Here is a 19,640-nt window from a genome sequence, read left to right on the forward strand (position 1 = left end):
CTGCCATCCTTCCAGGCTCTGTTCTGCTCTGAACTCAGTCTGAACTACTAGGTAACAGACCAAGTGTATCTCACTTGTCAATCATGTCAATATTATTAGACAGAAAACACGAGACAGGAAATACCAACCTCTGAGAGAGCTTTGCGAACAGCACTCCAGTGGGAATCAGTTCTAGGGAGACAAAGAAACAAGGTCAGTGCACAGACCAGTTATGCCTATTCCAACTGGGCAGTCAGAGAACAAAGAGTATGTAATCATCAATCAGTACTGAAAACAAAACAGTCATCTTCTTGGAGGAAGCCAGGCTATGACTAAATGCTCTAAAAATCATTACAAATTTAAAGCAGCAACACGTGTCTGCATTTCAAGAAAGTGTTGAATAATTTATGATAGTAAAAAGAAAGCCCAAAGTTTCTGGTGCTGGAGATAGTTTACTTGGAAAAATGCTTGCCATGCAAGTGTGAAGACCTGAGTTCAAGCCCCTAGAGCCGACACAGAAAGCCGAGCACGTGCACTTGTAATCTCAGAGCTGGGGAGGTGGAGACAGGAAGATGCCTGGGGCTCACTGTTCACGCAGCCTAGCCTAATTAGCAAGCCCCAGGTTCCCAGAGAGACCCAGCATCCAAAAGCAGGGTGCATGGCTCCTGAGGAGCAACATCCAAGGTTCCACTCTGGCCTGCATGTGCATATACACACACACACGCATGCACGCACCCATGTCTCTTTAGGCTGTGCTGATGCCCTCTCCCACCTCATTACCTCTGCTTCACTTGGGCTCCATCCGCAGTCTCATCCACCACCTCTACGTCCTCCTCACTGCCTTCCTTGCTTCCTTCTTCACTTGACTCCTGCTTGCCTTTCTTAATGCAGGGCTGGAAAATATGGACATACAAAGTGATTTTCACATCAATTCTAAACCAATCAACAAAAATACCAGTATTTCAAGGAAGGTCTGTCAAAAATGAGAATATTTGTATGTGATGGGAAATCTTTTAACATATGTTTGCTAATTTCACTATTTGAAAAAGATAGAGAGGCATGGTAATTCCAAAACTTGGGAACCTGAGTCAGGAGGATCATGAGTTTTAGGCTAGTCTGGGCTCCACAGCTAGAGCATGTCCAAGAGGAAGAAAAAAAAAGGAGACAAGTTTAACCAAAATAAATCACATATCTGTTTATGTTAGATGGAATTTAAATTAAAAATTAAAAAAAGAATCAGTAAAAGTGCTGGGAGAAGATAACCTTGGAATAAGAAAGCCCTTTTCAGAAGTAATACCAAATATAAAACCAAAAATCATAGTGAGAACACTGACCGATTTACCTAACAAAAATACACACAGCTGGAAGTGACCAAAAATATCAAGCACAAATGTCTGAATGTTAACATCTTCATTAATAACAGCTGTTCCATTCAATAAGGAATTATATAAGTTGGAAACAAGGAGTATAATGAATGCAAACAAAACAATAATGAGATTGCTTTTGATGGCCTCAGCCAACACTGTCCAACATACAAGAAAATGCTCTCAGGGGATGGCAGATTGGTGCGATAAATCAAGTCCAAAAACGGCTGTGTGGGTTATCACCACAGCAGCTGCTTGGTCTCCAACTCTGCATCTCAGTGCCGAAAAAAATTTCTGACTGCAATAATGATCACTGGGCAGGCACTAGGGAGGCTGAGCCAGGCAGATCCCCCAGACTTGGTGGCCTACTTGGCAACCCAGTGAGAGACCCTGTCTCAAAACTAAGGTGGATGGTACCTGAAAACAGCACTAACCCTAGAGCATCTTCAAGATGGGAGTGTTCCAGAGCTCACATGCATGTCCCAGGAGGCAGGTGGTTAATGCACAGCACTTCCCCTACTTACAGTCTCTTCAAAATTAAAGCTATTTCTCTATCTCAAACCCCCCACTTGCTAACAAGTCAGAAGTACAGCTCCATGCCTTATTACCATGAAAATGGAAATACTCTGTAGCAGGAAAGGCACAAATGACAGGACTAACCTCCAAGTAGGTCCTGGGAATGAGACCCTCATTCCCTTCAGCATCCTTAGCCAGCCACCAACCGTCAGGCTTTTTTTCGATTATATGGAGAATGTCCCCTTTCTTAAATAAAAACCAAGAAGAAACTGAACAAGAACTCAATAACCATGAACAATATTTCATTACAAATGCTTCCAAATATGTGTCTACAAAAGTAAAACAAGCTTTATTAATTATTTAGTCCCATTTAAAAATAAAGTCCATAACACTCTACTGCTGACTCTGTGACTATAAATGAAACACTTCATTTGGTTACACACACACACACACACACACACACACACACACACACACACACACACGAAGCTTATATTCTAGTGAGAAGCACCTCTTCACTATACGTATGTATATGTGTGTGTGTGTGTGTGTGTGTGTGTGTGTGTGTGTGTGTATGTGTCTGTGTCTGAATGTTTTGCCTACAAGCATGTCTGTGTACCACATGCATGCCTGGTGCCCGTGGAAGTGAGAAAGGGCTTTGGATCTCATGGAGCTGGAGTTACAGGTGGTTGTGAGCCACATGTAGGAGCTGGAAACCAAAACTGTGTTCTCTGTTAAGAGCAGCAAGTGCTCTTAATTGACGAGCATCTCTCTAGCCCCCTCACTATCATTTTTAAGGCATCATGCTTATACCCACACTTTGATCATTCTATAAGAAATACTGAATTTGCTGGGCAGTGGTGGCACACGCTTTTAATCCCAGCACTTGTGGAGGCAAAACCAAGCAGATCTTTGTGAGTTCGAGGGCAGCCTGGTTTACAGAGCGAGATCCAGGACAGACATCAAAACTACAGAGAAACCCTATCTCAAAAAGCCAAAAAAAAAAAAGAAGAAAAGAAAAGAAAAAGAAAGAAAGAAAGGAAGGAAGAAAGAAAGAAAGAAAGAAAGAAAGAAAGAAAGAAAGAAAGAAAGAAAAGAAACACTGAATTTGTGAATCTCTCTTTGGAAAGTATCTTTCAGAAGCAGCATGTGAATCCTCAAGGAAAATCAGTTCTGTGAAATTGAAATTAAAACAGATGTTGAAGCGAAAATAGTACTCGTCTAATATATCCCAATTCACATTTTGAATGACATTTATCCACACATGAAAATATAATCCATCAGCCAGGTATGGTAGTGCACACCTTTAATCACAGCACTAGGGAGGCAGAGGCAGGTGGATCTCTTGAGTTTGAGGCCAGCCTGGTCTATATAGTAAGTTCCAAGCCAGGCAGAGATACACAGTGAGACTATGTTAAATATATATAGTATATATTAAAGATGTGTGCCACCATTGACTGGCATATATTCCATCTTTGATTATCAAAGAAGATCTACCATTGAAGTCTTTCTTAGAGTATATATTCTGTCAATATTGATGGCATTCTTCAGAACTGAAAAATAATTCCATGAATTAAAAATGTAAATATATTAGCTGTATAATCATTTATTGATTTGTTTTTTTATTTTGAAATTTGATAACTACAAGGACTAAGACTAACACAGTCTTTGAAATTTTTAACTTGTGTTGATAGCAGAAAGTTGCAAGCTTTTTTAATAACCACAAGTCAGGCTAGAGAGATGGCTCAGCCATTAAAGGCTAGGTTCACAACCAAAAATATAAGAACCACAAGTCTAGCTGGGTGGTGGTGGCGCATGCCTTTAATCCCAGCACTCAGGAGGCAGAGGCAGGCGGATCTCTGTGAGTTTGAGGCCAGCCTGGTCTACAAAGTGAGTTCCAGGACAGCCAGGACTGTTACACAGAAAAACCATCTTGAAAAATAAAAATAAAAACCCCACGAGTCTGAAGCCAGGCTGACTTAGTGGGAAAGTGCTTGCCTAGCACACATAAAGCCTATGGTTTGCTCTCCAGCACTATGAAATAAATCCCGAGTTTATTTTTCTACCTGCCTGCTACTTATGTATGTACCAAGCATGAGTGACTGGAAGAAATGACTTTGGGGGGGGGGGTTGTTTTATTTTTGAGACAAGGTCTCACTATGTAGCCTTGGCTGGCCTGGAACTCACTATGTAGACCAGGATGGCTTTAAACTTAGATCTGTCTGTCTCTCCCTCCTGGGTGCTGGAGTAAAGGCTTGTGCACAGTGCCAGGCTACTGAAGAATTGCCTCTAACAAAGTGAAGCATGCCTATTACTTCAAGCTACAGGTCCTGTCTGAGTTGAATAATTTCATGCATACCACAATTATAAAATGTACCCTTAATTAGGAGTTATCAAACTATAGCTATTTTGGAAAAAATCCTTAGAAGTAGTAATTTTAATAAGAGAACCTCCTATTAGTGCTACTTATAAGTTATGGTTATTTTTCTAAAGAAAGGTTTACTCTCAAGACTGTGTAACACAACCACACACACAGCTCTCAGGACTGTGTAACACAAGCACACACACAGCTCCCAGGACTGTGTAGCACACACACAGACAGCTCTTGGGACTATGTAACACAAGCACACACACAGCTCCCGGGACTGTGTAACACACACACACACACACACACACACACACACACACACACACACACAGAGAAAGCTCTCAGGACTTTCCTAACTGTAAGGGATGCACTTCCCCTGGCTAAGCCGCAGACTAACCACCTACCTTGAACGTCAGGTCCCCAGCCTGCTGAGCAGCGAAGTCCCCGAGAGCAAAGTACTTGACAATTTCTGCTTGTGTGGGGAAGGTGTGTTCCTGCTTTTCTTCCTCTTCTCCTGATTCTTCTTCCTCTCCACCAGTTTCTTCAGTTTCTTCTTCATCTTCTTCAGTCAAATCATCTTCCTCTTTGTCACTGTGTGCCTCATTTCTGTGAAAAACAATTCTATCAATAGGATCACCTGAAGTCACATCCAGGCAGAGTGAGCAGAAAAAGCTTGTATGGACAAAAGCTGCCCCATGTTTAGAGCTGGAAGGGAAAAGTAGTAGAAGAGTGTGGATGACAGTTTCCACCATTGAGCTGAGCTCAGGGGCTAGAGGGACTGAGGAGGAAGAAGCCGAGGCACTGGACTGTATTCAAACCCTGGAGTTGTCCCTGCACGCACTGCTCAAGCAACTCTATACGGTGCTCACAGCATGGGCACTGAGTTTAAATTCTGCCTCTACCCTTTCTTCCTTGGACAACCTTGGGTTAGATTAGTTGGTCTTGTGTGTTTAGAGTTCTGGGAATTGAACCAAAGGCCTTATATATACTTATTAGGTGAATGTTCTACTACTGAGCTACAACCTCAGTCCTTGGCCACTCACAATCCTCTGGCCTTAGCCTCTTAAGTGTGGGGTTACAGACATGTGCCACCATGCTCAGAAAGAGCTGTAATTATTTCTCAAGAAAAAAAAAAAGAAAAAGAAAAAAAAAACCCCATGACTTTTGTCTTTGGCTTCTACAGTTGGAAGCTCTAATAACTGATTTTCAATCTTCTTTCCAAACTACTCATTCAAAGCTATACATTTGCCCCTAAACATGACTTTGGCTGTAACTTAGATACTTCTAAAGTAAAAGACTGGAAAAATATATCACATGCAAATACTAACAAATCAAGTATCTTTGAAAGGCATCCAAAATAGAAAAGCCTAGTCTTCTATATTTTCTTGTCTTTTTTTTTTTTCCAATACAGGGTCTCACTATGTAGTTCTGACTGTCCTAGAACTCACTATATAGTCCAGGCTGGCCTCAAACTCACAGAGATCTGCCTGCCTCTGCCTACCTAATGCTGGGATTAAAGGAGTGCGCCACTAGACTGAGCTCATTTTTACTTTTAAACCAGCAGCTCTTCACTCCTTGCAAATTGGATATCTACATGGGATCACTTTCCTTCCGGCCTGAAAAGCTTCCTTTAAAGGCAACTACACAGAGAGGTTGACAACTGTCCTCAGTTTTTGTTCGTCTGAACCTGCCTTTCTCTTTAATTTCTGGAATTTGCTTTTTCTAGATACAGGATTCTGGGTTGATGGGTATTTTTCAGTCCTTTCAAGATGTTACAGAGTTGTCTTTTGACTTGCATATTCTTTTACTAACATGTCAATTATATCTCAAACTGTTACTTGTCTATACATAACATCTCCTTCCCCTGCCTGTTTTTAAGGTTTTCTATTCCTATTTATCTTTGGCTGTTTACACTATGTCTATATGTCTCTCTCTCTCTCTCTCTCCATATATATATATACATACATACAAACATACACACATGATGGGTGATATCGTTCTGTATGCTGTGAATATGTGTTGCTCTGATTGGTTGATAAATAAAGCTGTTTGGCCAATGGTGAGGCAGAATAAGGTTAAGCAGGACATTCTAACTAGAGAGAGAGGAAGGAGACAGAGAGAAGAGACACTGCTAGCCGCCACCAGGAGAAGCAAGATGTAAAAGTACCAGTAAGCCACAAGCCATGTGGCAAAGTATAGATTTATAGAAATAGGTTAATTTAAGATGTAAGAGCTAGCTAGTAAGAAGCCTGAGCCATTAAGCCACATCATTTGTAAATAATTTAAGCCTCTGTGTGTTTATTTGGGTCTGAGCGGCTGTAGGATGGTGGGTGAGAGAGATTTGTTCTGACCATGGACCAGGCAGGACACATGAATTTATAAATGGCTGTGGGACCTTGGTGCCAGGTGAGCACAGGAAAACTTCTGACTACACATACATACATATAGACATAGTGTTGACAACCAAAGATAAATAGGAACAGAAAACATATATTTGGTTTGGAGTTTGGAGCAATAAACTATTGTCACTGTCATCTCATCCTCTGCCTTCTCCCTCTTCTTCCTCTCTCCCCTCTTCCTTTTCTCTTTTTCCTCCTCCTCTTTCTCCTTCTAGTGTATAAGACTAAAAATGTTCAACCTGTCCTTGAGGTCACAGATTCCTTCCTTAATTGTAATGTTAAACCACTCAATGTTTAAATTTTCATCTACTGTAAGTTTTACCTCAGACCTTTTCTTTTTCCCTAGTTTTCATTCCCCCACTTACCACTCCAATCTTCTCATCTAATAGGTACTTTGTCTACAAATTTGTCAGCATATTGGAAATTACTGTCCTACAGATATTTTTCAAACCCTCACATGTGGTTCATCTGGTGTCTAGGCATTACTGTCCCTTTTGCTTATGAGTTATGTTACCATCTTTTTTTTTTTTTTTTTGGTTTTTCGAGACAGGGTTTCTCTGTGTAGCTTTGCGCCTTTCCTGGAACTCACTTGGTAGCCCAGGCTGGCCTCGAACTCACAGAGATTCACCTGGCTCTGCCTCCCGAGCGCTGGGATTAAAGGCGTGTGCCACCACCGCCCGGCCGAGTTATGTTACCATCTTTTAAGATCTGTAAACTGAGCCTGATTTATGAAGTTCTCATCCATTACGTCACCTTACACAGTGTGTGTTTCAGCTGTAGAAGGCTCCTCTGATTTCTTTCTGCACTAAGATTCTATGACCTTTGCTATCTCTTCCTATTTCTTCTGTCTTTCCTTCCAGGTTGACTTTTCTTTAATGTATCACTCCCATTCTCAGAAGTCCTTGCCAGCCAGCTCCACTGTCTTGTTCAGATCTGATCCTGCCTTTGCTATCAGTGTGCTGCCTGCTTTTGCTGTTTGTTTATTTCCCCTTGAGTTTTGTTGATGTTTCGGCATTTCTAGTAACTCTTTATTAGCTATTGTGATGTGCACATTTACACACTGGATTATATTGTGTTCTTAGAGTGGTGATATTTTTAATGTTACACAGTTGCCTTATTCCATTACAGTCTACTTTTGTGGGGCGTTTACCCACCACCCCCACAGTTCCCCTGAGTTTTCTTGAGTGCGAGCAGCAGGAAATATTACATAGAAGGATTTATATTGCGGAGAATCTTGCGGAGATAAACAGATAGAAAATAAAGGATAGCCTCAAGAGGGCCTGGAACCTTTTCCAACGGGCCCGACTGTCTCTGCCCCAGGGTTTTTATAGAGACGCCAAGGGGTGGAGCAAAAGACCTCCTCCCCCAGCACAGCCAAGTGCAGACCATCTCAGACACCTGCACTCAGGCCCGTGGTCCCAATCATCCTCTATGCGGACCTGCTGGGTAAAGCCACGAGGAACCCGAGAACGGGCTCCCACATACTTTTATGCTTTCTTGGGCATCTACTTCCATTTTGTCTTTATTCTGAGAGTTTCTTCCTTACTTTTAGTTCCTGTGCCTTCCTATGATCTCATTAAAGTCAATCTCTCTCTCTCTCTCTCATTTTTGAGACAAGGTTTCTCTGCATAGCCCTGGCTGAAACTTGTTCTATAGATCAGGCTGGCCTTAAACTCAGAGATCCGCCTGCCTCTGCCTCCCAAGTGCTGGGATTTAAGGCATGTGCCATCACTGCCTGGTTTTCATTAAGGTTTCTTTACTCTAGGTTCTAAGTCTGAATTTTTTCCAGCCTCTACAATCTGTTAAACTCTCAGCTTCCACTTTTTTTTTTTTTTTTTTTTTTTTTTTTTGAGACAGTGTCTCTCTACACAGCCCTGGCTGTCCTGGAACTCACTCTGTAAACCACACTGGCCTCAAACTCACGGAGATCCACCTGTCTCTGCCTCCTGAGTGCTGAGATTAAAGGCCTGTACCACCATTGCCCGGTGCTGTCAGCTTCTTAGTACAGGCCTTCTGCTAGGTTTTCTGGAATCACGCCCTGGGAGCTCAAGCTGACATGAGATGTCTGTACTTGTCTCTCTTCAAGTCCTTCCACTCTATGATACCAGGACCCAGGCCCAGTGGACTCAGCAACTCTAAAATGTGATCTCTGACTCTTCATCCCAGTGAGACTGCTGGTTAGCTGCTTAGAGTCCACTTCACCCCCAGGGAACAGGTGAAGGCAGGACTCACTTTGAACATCTCGGTGTATGAAGGATATCAGTCCCGTTTTGTGGGGTGTCTTCCTACAGCTGACCACCCCCCACCCCCAGACCTTACAGTTGTTTCTAATGGGAGCATAAACACAACACTAGCTACTCGGTCATTCTCAATCCTAGAAATCAGAAAAATCCCAAAATGTTTGCATGTATATCCATCATCACCCTAAATTCAGTGTAAAAGGCCAGAGAACAAGCTGGCCATGCTGGCATATGCCCATAATCCCAGCCCTGAGGCAGCTGAGAAAGGAAGACTACAAATTCAAGACCACCCTGAACTATGCAGCAAGAGCCTGAGGAATAGCATTTGAAGAGTCTCAATAATTGATTTAATTGATTTTTTTCTCCACAACTGGGTTTGTTTAGGCCTACTGGATTTTTGTTCTATAATTTGTAAAAGCTATTATTAATGCTCTTTCCAGCAAAAACAAAAACAAAAAGCACGTTTCTGCTTTCAACATTTCAACAACATTTACGTTCTTTGAAAGAGGGAATGATATAAGTAGACAACCTAAATCACATCCCTTGCTTGAGTATTTTCTAACACTGGTTTATTTAGCTTTTCAGATCTCTAGTCTATTGCCTCAGCTAGGATAGTCTGAGGGCAGAGACTATGATGCCTCTTTGCATCTCTCACACGAGCTAACACAACACACACACATTTTTGCTCACACTGCCGTACATCTCTATTCCTAACCAAATATAAAAGGTGGGGACAAAGGACTGGAGGAAGAAGGGAGCATACTTGAGTGTGTCCTTCTTGCTGACACCCACAGCAAGCTCCTGTAGCTGGCAGGTCAGCTTCTCCAGAAGACTGTACTCCTCCTCCTTTCTCTTCTCATAGTTCCCGACAGGTGCAGATTCATCGGCCTGTGAGAGAACATGGATCTGCTTCATTGGAAAACTAGCCCCAGGTTTCCTAAGTATATTTAATTTAAAAAGGACAACATCAGGGCTAGAGAGATGGCTCAGTGATTGAGTGCTTACTGCTCTAGCAGAGGAAACAGGTTTGATTCCCAGCACCCATGTGACAGTTCACAACTGCCTAAATTCCAGTTCTAAGGAATCCAATGACCTCTACTGGTTCCTGAGGGTACCGCATAGGCAAGTGGCACATACAGCCAGGCAGGCACACATTCATACACATAAAAAAAAAAAAATTTAAATAAATAAAAGAAGCCAGGTGTTGTGGTGCTATACGGCCCAAAGGAGGCGGTGCTTCCTGCTGTTGTATGTGACCTCTTATAAGGAGTTGGAGAAAGGTCACAGGCCCCTTCTCCCTGCTCCTGCCGTGAGGTGTATTCGCTCCAGGTCAGATCAGAGGACGACTTGAATTCTGCTGTCTACTCCGTTCTGTAATCATGAGTGTATTTCCTCAATTTATATCTTAATTAATTCTGTTACCCATTTAACAGACTCACGTGGATTGATCGTAATATACACCTTTAATCCCAGTACTCAGGAGGCAGAGGCAGGTGGATCTCTGTGAATTTGAGGCCACTCTGGTCTACACAGTGAGTTCCAGGACAGCCAAGACTATCTAGTAAGACCCTGTCTCAAAAAACAAACAACCACAATAAATAAATAAACAAACAAACAAAACTCCAATAAATGTTGTAAGACAAGATTACATTCACCTTGGAGAATAAGAGTTTATAGTTCATTGACTTGGAATTCAAACCAAATGAAAAATAGAATTATACGACTCAAACACAGGGTTTTCTTGTTTCCTTGTTAAGTATTACAGATCTTGTATAGTCAGTATGACACAGGTTTTGGTAGTAAGAAAATAAAAGTCTCATTCCTAAATTACAACACTTACTGGTGAGACAAGGTCTCTTCCCCCTTGGGAGCATCATTTTGTTGTTCCTGGAACAAAAGTAATTAAGTTTCACTGACCCTAAGGGGCTAGCCTGCCTCTGACACTGAAGAGTTCTGTGTCACTGGAGAGGTCCAGACCAGGTGCAGAATCAAGCCTTCAGAACAGGGGACTCCACTTTAAATGCTCCATGGGGCTTTAGCTCTGGACACCATGGAAACTCTGGTTCATGTTTAAAAATCATAGGACTGTCAAGAGCAAATTCTTGTTCACCTCACTTCTGTAGAATCATTGATATGAGATATATTGTATCATCAAGAGATCTCTTAACCAGGTATTCTCTCTCCACAGAAGCATTTCTAAACTCTCTCCACAGAAGCATTTCTAAACGGTAACACACAACTACTCCAATGTAAAAGAAGGGAAAACCCTGTAAGTAGCTGTTTCCAGGCTTTCTGAGTTGGCAATGCTGGGTAATGTGATCAGAGCAAGAGTCTTTTAGTATCTGAGGTCCTGGCTGCTCTGATTTCAAGTAAAGCTTCATAATGAAGCTAATGGGTAACTGTGGTTGCTTTTCCTGGTTGTCCACTTGATACACCTAGCAAAGGGAACCTCAACTGAAGAACCCAGCCATCAACTTGGCCTGCTGGCATGGCTGTCAGAGGGCCCAGCCCAGGCAGGGCGGTCTGTGTATAAGAAAGGCAGCTGAATGTGAGCCCCAGAGCAGGCTAGTGAGTGGCATTCTGTTGTGAGATATTTGACTACACTGTGTAAAGATGTGCCACTGTGACTGGTTTAATAAAAAGCTAAATGGCCAATAGCTAGGCAGGAAGACTAGGTGGGACTTCCAGGCAAAGAGAGTAATTGGGGATGAATCCAAGCACAGAGGAGACATCAGAAGATGCAAGTCAGAGGTACAGAATGAAAGAAAGCCATGTGGTGAAATATAGATTAATAAAAGCAGGTTAATTTAAGTTATAAGAGCCAGTAGAACAAGCCTAAGCTATAGGCCAAGATTTTATAATTAATAATAAGTCTCCAGGTCATAATTTGCAAGCTGGTGGCCCAAAGAAAAATCTGTCTACAGCATTCCACTTGTTTCTGCCTCTGAGTTCCTGCCTTGAGCTCCTGCCCTGGCTTCCCTTGATGATGGATGGTAACCTGTGAGTTAAATAACTTTCCTCTTTGAAGCTGGTTTGGGGCTCAGTGTTTATCACAGCCACAGAAGCAAACTAGACAGCAATTCAGAGCTGACTGTGGCCAGGCTTCATCTCTAAAGCAAACCCAGGAACTTCCCAGCTGAAATTCTTTCCCACTTAAAGTATTTGTATAAAAGGAGATTTCTGTGATTCATCATACTTACCTTGTTTAATTTTTGAAGAGCATTTTTATTTTCATCTACTGCCTGTTTTAACTGGATACATCTAAAATTTTGAAAAGATAAAGTATAAGTCAGTTCTCTGTTATCAGAACTAGGAAATTATTTTTATTAAATCATTCAGTCTCTAAGTGGCAAGGTGCACTGTTCACCTAGAATACAGTTCATCACATGAAGACAGTTAAAGTTTACTACCCCGAGCACAGACAAATGGCTTTTAGAGATTTGTGACCAGGTCACCAAATCTGGGCTCCTCAGGCCAGTATCCTAAGGTAACTCTTCCTAAGCTGCTGTTTTTACAGTTATTGTCATGAGAACAGCAAGTGTACACTGTCAGCTATGTTGTGGTTCTTCCGGACCTGTGCTACATCACTACCCAGAAATTCTAGGCTCATCACCACAGGATGCAGCTAAGTACCACCTCTCCCTTCATAGAACTCCTGTTTCTTGGCTGCCCTAAACATTTGTATTGTCTTCCTACTTCAACATCTAACTTGATTTTCTCATTTATGTTCAACAGGTATCTCACAGTGTTAATGTGAAGATGAATGAAGAAAAAGTTTGCACAGTACCAAGTATGAGGCTTAGCACAGAGAAGAAAATGTAAGCAGGCTTCCCTCTTCCTAACACAATTCCGTCCTCACCTTCTCCATTCTAATACAGACCCCTTGAAAGCAATATTTTTACATACATTTTTGAAAAGCTTACCCACTGTTACTTCCACATTATTCTGCATTATTATTTTATTGGGGGGGAGAGTAAGAGTTAGAGAGTGAGAGACTGACAGAGAGGTGGGGGGAGAGAAAAAGAGAGGGAGAGGGAGAGGGGAGAGGGAGAGGGGAGGAAAAGAGGGAAAGGGAGAGGGAGGGGAAGGGGGAGGGGGAGGGAGAGGGAGCCTCATTGGATTGAGCCTCACTGTTGACTAAACAGCGCCACTGAGAAGTGCAGCCCCTGGACAGCGTGAGCAGCACCGTTACCTTTGGTAAATATCTCTCCTTTTACTCGGTTCCAGAGCACCTGTCAGTTGGCTTTCAGTAACCAAACTATCAACCTATGACAAACGGAGACAATTTAAGACAACATGTTAATTACTGTATAGCCTTAGGAAATAGAATTTTACCAGTCTTTCCCCCCAATATATAATAAACAGTTCTGAACATGGGCATACCATAAAGCAGAATTTTATAGCAAATAGCACTACTCGGATCCTCTCATTAACATCTTATTATACCTGTTTGTTTTAACTATCCAGTTTTTTTTCCTTGTAAGTCACCAATGCACTTTCCTCAAATAATCTACCATTGGCCTCACTAGCTAGAGCTCACTGCTTAATGTAAGATTCCCACGAAAGTGCATAAATCTGAAGCACGCATTGGCTGCATTTTAACAGATGGATATGCTTTATAACCCCAAACCTTACCAAGATAGAGTAAATTGCCCTGAAGAGTGACTTTATTTCCTAATAAATCTTCACTCTGTCTCTCCTGAGATACACCTGCTCACTGTCCCAGTACAAATGAGATTTCCCGCTCATGGACATTTCTGTAAAGGGAGTTGGCTGGCATGGCTCTGGTAAGCCTCCTGAGCCTCATGCTTTATTTCATATTGCACATCTCTGTTTATTCCTTACTGCCAAGTAAGATTCATGGTCTTGACTGTACCAGGACTTTCTCCTGATTTGGTATTTTGAAGCACTCTTTACCTTTGGTAAGCACCCACCAAGAGGCACGAATTCTTTGGCTTTTCTACAGAGTATGTGGAAAAGGCAGTGTTGGGGAGGGGAGACATAAAATTACACTAGCTTCCTCTTCACTCTTGGCGTTGGTGCCCAGCAGAGTGCTATTAAAATTCGCCCCCCAATGACAGGGCCAGCCATCAAAGCCATGGCCCAAATGACAGGTGATTCTGTGTTCTGTGGACACCAAGATGGAAATCTATTCCCGGTTTTCCCTTCAGGTATCTCTGTGGGAACAGGCAAAAACTAGCCAATGATATCAATGCATCCTTTCCAGACACGGCGTTAAAGGGATCCTCGTCCTCACCAAGGACTCTTCTTTACAGTCGAAAGACCATTACAGAAAACCACAACAGATCACAACGCAGAGTTGTGGAGCCCAGTTCCAATGGATACACCTACAACACAACCTCTGCATCTCAGGTTCAGGGAACATTTTGGAAGAGGGGACGGAAAGACTGCAAAAGCTGAGGGAACAGAAGTTTGCTGTGAGGCAGTGTCTCTTACACCGACAAGTCTCACCAATATGGCTGCGGAAACAAGACCTGAACAACCAGAAGACACCAACAGTCATGTTTTCAAATGCTAGATATGGTCATTTAAGGTAAGAGTCCCAGTTTTTAAAATTTCACCTTAGCAAATTGTTTTTCACCAAAAATTATGTTTTACTTGAGATACTGTTTTTGTTCATTAAATAATGGTCATTGTTAATATCTGAAACAAATACACAAAAGTCATCCTATGTAGAAGCAAGGAATATCACCTAGCTACTTTCTGTTCAGATTCATTCCTTGGATGCTGACTTTCCCTGACTTCTTTTACACAGCTTTCTATGCAGGAGTCTGATGTAAACACACAGCTAATTACAGTCACCTTATCCTTCTGCAGAACTCTGGTGATGGTCCAGCCAGTTGTACAACTGCATTTAACCTCACATTATACTGACTCATGCTCATCTTGGTGTAAAAGTTTTCCTCGTGTACCTTTGTCTCTTAATGCCCATCACAAAGTTGTACAGTTATTATCTCTTGACTTATGTTCTGGACTTTTACCATCTGTTAGATTTTTCATTGCCCCCTTGGATGGATCGTCTTCTGAGACACTCTAGCTGCTGCTCCCCTTTCCGTCAGCCTTGAAGCAGTTACCAAGAGACTGATGCCACCGAACCCCTAAAAGCAGTTCAGATGACCTAAAAAAGGAAACTAATGGACCATGGGTCACCCAACTCATCCCTCTTCTTGCCACTCTGGACACTGCTTTTAGGACTCAGAACTAAAGCAGCTGGACTGAAGCCTCCTTTGCATCCATTAACCTCTCTTGTCTCACCAAGTCAGATCAGCTTAACATCCTTCAGGACCAACTCTATTCTTCGGCTGTTGCCGCACTCCAAAATTAAAAAGGTCCGGCTCTGACTGCTGCTAAGGATGGGATTTGTGCCCCGCGAACAGTGCTGCTTTCACGCCAACAAATCCTAACTGCTTTGAGATGATGCCTAGAGATAGGAGCCAGATGAAATTCAACCACAGGCCTCCTCCTAGTGATAGACTCAGGGTTCCCTCCCATTCTGCACTCCCCCCCACACATACCCTTGTTCACGCTTTCCTCCTTATTCTTCCCATACTTATGTTTTCAGCTTGTCTTTTAAGTATTTTACTTACTGAACTTCACCCTCTACCAAACAGAAGATTCCATACAAGCTCTCCCAATAGCTCTCGCCCTACAACAGCTCCATTTGTTCCCAAAACATCTGCAAAAAGACACTTCAGGGGGCTGGAGAGATGGCTCAGAGGTTAAAAGCACTGGCTGCTCTTCCAGAGGTCCTGAGTTCAATTCCCAGCAACCACATGGTGGCTCACAACCATCTGTAATGAGATCTGGTGCCCTCTTCTGGCATGCAGACAGAACACTGTATACATAATAAATAAATAAAAAAAAAAAAAAAAAAAAAAGACACTTCAGATGTCGTGGAGAAATCTGGCTAAAAGGGACCTTCATCCTTTTCATCCCAGACCAGATGTAGTTCTTTACCTTGTCCTCTATTTCTCCCTGTTCTCTTCTTTTCATAGCTCATTTTGGTGCAACAGTTGGCAATGTGTACCAGTCACTGACACCTTGAATTAACTCTATGCCCACTCTCTCCCACTGACCCAGTCTCTCCTGCCTCTGCTCCTCCCCCTCCCCAGCCTTCCCAGAAAATCTCTCAGTTTTACTCTATAACTTAATCATCTGTTTACAGTCCTCTAATAATGATTTTCTAAGCTCCTCAAGGATACAGGATGGTAATTGTGATCCATCACAGCCAATCAAGTTAAGACTGTCTCCCTGCTATACCACCAGAGGACCCCCTCTTCAACAGACCCAGAACCACCTCCTCTGACAAAGACCCTCCTCAGCAGGAAACAGCTAGAACATCCCTGACCTGCATTTTTTATATCCTCTCAGATTAGGTATAGTCTAAATAATAATCTAATAGCAACTAAAAAAATATTGTCCAAAAACCCAATAATAGCTATTATATATACATACATACAACACACACACACACACACACACACACACACACACACACACACACACGAACAAGGGCGGGGGGGGGGGGCCGGCGGCGGAGGGCGGAGGAGACTGAGAGAGCATCTTGCTATGTAGTCCAGGCTGGCCTTGATCTGTCTCAGCTATCCAAGTGCTGGGATTATAGGCATGTGCCACCATGCCCAACTAATACTTATTTTTATAACGTACTTCTGAAGCTTTCTTTGGTTTTCTTAATGTCTCTGTAAATTTAAAATTAGATCTAGAACCCCATATTAAAAGTCTACTAAACTCAGTGGAAGTCAGTGTTCTACTAATTTATTTGTATTCTCCAGAAGATAGTACTTTGCTTTTTTTTTTTTTTTAAGATTTATTTATTATGTATACAGTGTTCTGTCTGCATATATGTCTGCCCACCAGAAGAGGGCACCAGATCTCATTACAGATGGTTGTGAGTCACCATGCCGTTGCTGGGAATTGAACTCAGGACCTCTGGAGGAGCAGCCAGTGCTCTTAACCTCTGAGCCATCTCTCCACCCCGTAGTTTGCTTTTTCTTCACCACTGTGATTCAAAAATAAAGTTGTCTACATATTAATTGTCAAATATTTTGTACTTTAAATTTTTTAACTTTAAGTTTTAGCTGATAGATGAAAAAAATAGAAGTTGTACATTGTTGGAACACTGTCCAGGAATGGAGTCTGAGAGAATTCTGAGTGCTTGTGAGAAAACTCCCAAGAAAACTAGAGTCTTGTGACCTCAGTTTCTTCAAAACATTGAGTTGTTCTTGGAATGTGTTTTCATGCTCCTCCCAGGAGTAGTGGACAGGAATGAATTTAATTTCAGCTGTTGTTACTCATGGGCTTCTATGGAAACACACTGTTTTTGCCACGTGCAGCTTGTCCTGGTGATTGTATACAGCTTGAACTCATGAGAACTTTACTCATGTGACCTTTCTTAACCGTCAGAGTATAAATTGTCTGAGGCTCTGAATAAAGTTGGCTATGGTGTGAGACTTTAGTCCACCTCATTTATTGGCTCCATCCTCCCAAGTCCCACTGTCTCTAGAGCAGAAACTGTACATATTTAAGGATGATGTTTGAATATACATGAACATTTAATTTCAGGTTACTCATATCTATCTTCTCAAAAGTATCATTTCTTTTTTTCTTTTATTATTATTTTTTCAATTTTATAATTAATTTAATTTTACATATCAGCCACGGATTCCCCTGTCCTCCTTCCTCTGGCCCCCCCCTTCCCCCAATCCACCCCCCATTCCCATCTACTCCAGGGCAAGGACTCCCCTGGGGATTCAGCTCAGCCTGGTAGATTCAGTCGAGGCAGGTCCAGTCCCCTCCTCCCTTTACCCAGGCTGAGCAAAGTGTCCCAGTATAGGCCCCAGGCTCCAAAAAGCCAGCTCATGCACTAAGGACAGGTCCCGGTCCCACTGTCTGGGGGCCTCCCAAACAGTTCAAGCAAATCGACTTTCTCACTTATCCAGAGGGCCTGATCCAGTTGGGGGCTCCTCAGCTATTGGGTCATAGTTCATGTGTTTCCACTAGTTTGGCTATTTGTCCCTGTGCTTTTTCCAATCATGGTCTAAAAGTATCATTTCTTTATGGTGAAAACATACAACAATTTTGTACTTTTAAAACAAAAGTCCAAAACTAAGTAACACATAAACTTCATTAAATCTCTTAATCTGTTAGAGATTATTAAATAATTTAACAAAAAAAACCTTGGTAATAGATTACATATTTAAAAAGTAAAATAGCCAGGTATGATGGCATATGCCTTTAATCCCAGCACTCAGAAGGCAGAGGCTGGAGGAGCTCTGTGAGTTCAAGGCTAACCTGGTCTACTTATTAAGTTCCAGACCAGCCAGAGTTACATAATCAGGCCCTGTCTAAGATAAAACAAGAATTTCTGAAAAGAAATAGACAATCCATTAATTGTTATTTATTTGGTTATTTTATTACTTTTTTGAGATTATAATTACATCATTTCCCCCTTTCCTTGGTTCTTATTTTTAAGAGTAATAGAAATTCAGTGCCTTGAAAAAATATATATAGAAAGGCAAACAATAACCATTAGCAATTTGCCCTACATACTCTCTTGTCCTGTTTCCTTCTATATCTTTTTATGTACACTATATATAACAAATGTTGTTGAAATAGTGTGTATTCCATTTCACAGTCTTTCTCCTTTTCATATTTATTTATGTGTGTATGAGTATTTTGCCTGCATGTGTGTCTGTGTACCACATGCATGCCCAGTGCCCTCAGAGCCTAGAACCGGGCGGGCATCAGCTCCTCGGGAGTTAGACAGCTGTGAGCCACCATGAGGATGCTGGGAACTATACTAGGTCCTCTGGAAGAGTAGCCAGTGTTCTCAACCACTGAGCCATCTCTCCAGCTCCTCACATTCTTTTTCTAACTTGATATCTTGCCACAAATATTTACCTCCAAACACCAAAAGCTCTAGCAAAAATATGCTCATAGCACTATCAGATTCCACCAGACAATACCAAGTAGATAAGGAATTGGAAATGACATCACCAAGGAAAACTGCAGCCTGGCCTTGGTAGTTGTGTCTCCTGACCAGTCAGAATGCCCCTTTGTGGTTAAACACTCTTGAAGCTGCAGTTAAGATTGTTCCTGTTATAACAGAACCAAGGAGGCCAGAACACGTTCTCAGTTGCCACACATGTACCGTAACAAAGTGCCGCATCCTCAAAAGAATCAGACTTCATTATATTGCTTACATTGCAATTCTGACATTCCCCCCACCCCAATACATGGGCATTTCTAGAGGATCATCAGAAATACCCTAAAACGATAGTCCAGTCAACCGTGATTTGGAACAGAAAGAGGGTCATGGGTATGCCATTCATGTCATCAATATTGATTAAACTTGTTAAAATCTACTCCTCTCCAGCTCCTGCAGCCCACTCCAGTCTCGCTGGAGCATATGTTTTGTTTTACATAGAAACTTCGGTTTAAGCTTTGTGTCCTGCCACTAAATCCTTTCCCTCAAGACAAGAACTGAGAAGCCCTGTATAACAATCCATCTATGGGTTAGTTTAATCCTTCCCCCTAATACTGATCTTTTATTCATACTCAGTTTTTTTTCTATTATAAGCAAAAAATGTGGTGAACACTTTTTATATACCCACCTCTGTCCTAGTTTTAATTACAAATGGTAGATTCCTGGAAATGTAATCAACCAGCCTAGGAGGATTAATGTTTGCTATACCTTGTCAAACTATTGTCCAGAAATGAAGCTTATACACCA

The 19,640-nt window shown here is 42.0% G+C and overlaps 1 protein-coding gene across 4 annotated transcripts in view; it reads right to left on the bottom strand.

Moving 5' to 3' along the window:
• The window catches only part of Nphp1 (nephrocystin 1), a 50,757-nt gene that overhangs the window by 30,603 nt on the left and 514 nt on the right, over positions 1–19,640 (bottom strand). For all 4 annotated transcript variants that reach the window (XM_059261376.1, XM_059261375.1, XM_059261374.1 and 1 more), the window contains exons 2-8: positions 13,059–13,132; positions 12,067–12,127; positions 9,630–9,754; positions 4,632–4,833; positions 2,004–2,105; positions 760–872; positions 129–171 (exon numbers count right to left, since the gene is read on the bottom strand). In XM_059261376.1, the coding sequence (XP_059117359.1) occupies positions 129–171; positions 760–872; positions 2,004–2,105; positions 4,632–4,833; positions 9,630–9,754; positions 12,067–12,127; positions 13,059–13,132 (720 nt within the window). The remainder of the gene's footprint in view (positions 1–128; positions 172–759; positions 873–2,003; positions 2,106–4,631; positions 4,834–9,629; positions 9,755–12,066; positions 12,128–13,058; positions 13,133–19,640) is intronic.

Source organism: Peromyscus eremicus, chromosome 4 (genome assembly GCF_949786415.1).
Source record: "Peromyscus eremicus chromosome 4, PerEre_H2_v1, whole genome shotgun sequence".
Taxonomy (NCBI): Eukaryota; Metazoa; Chordata; class Mammalia; order Rodentia; family Cricetidae; genus Peromyscus; species Peromyscus eremicus.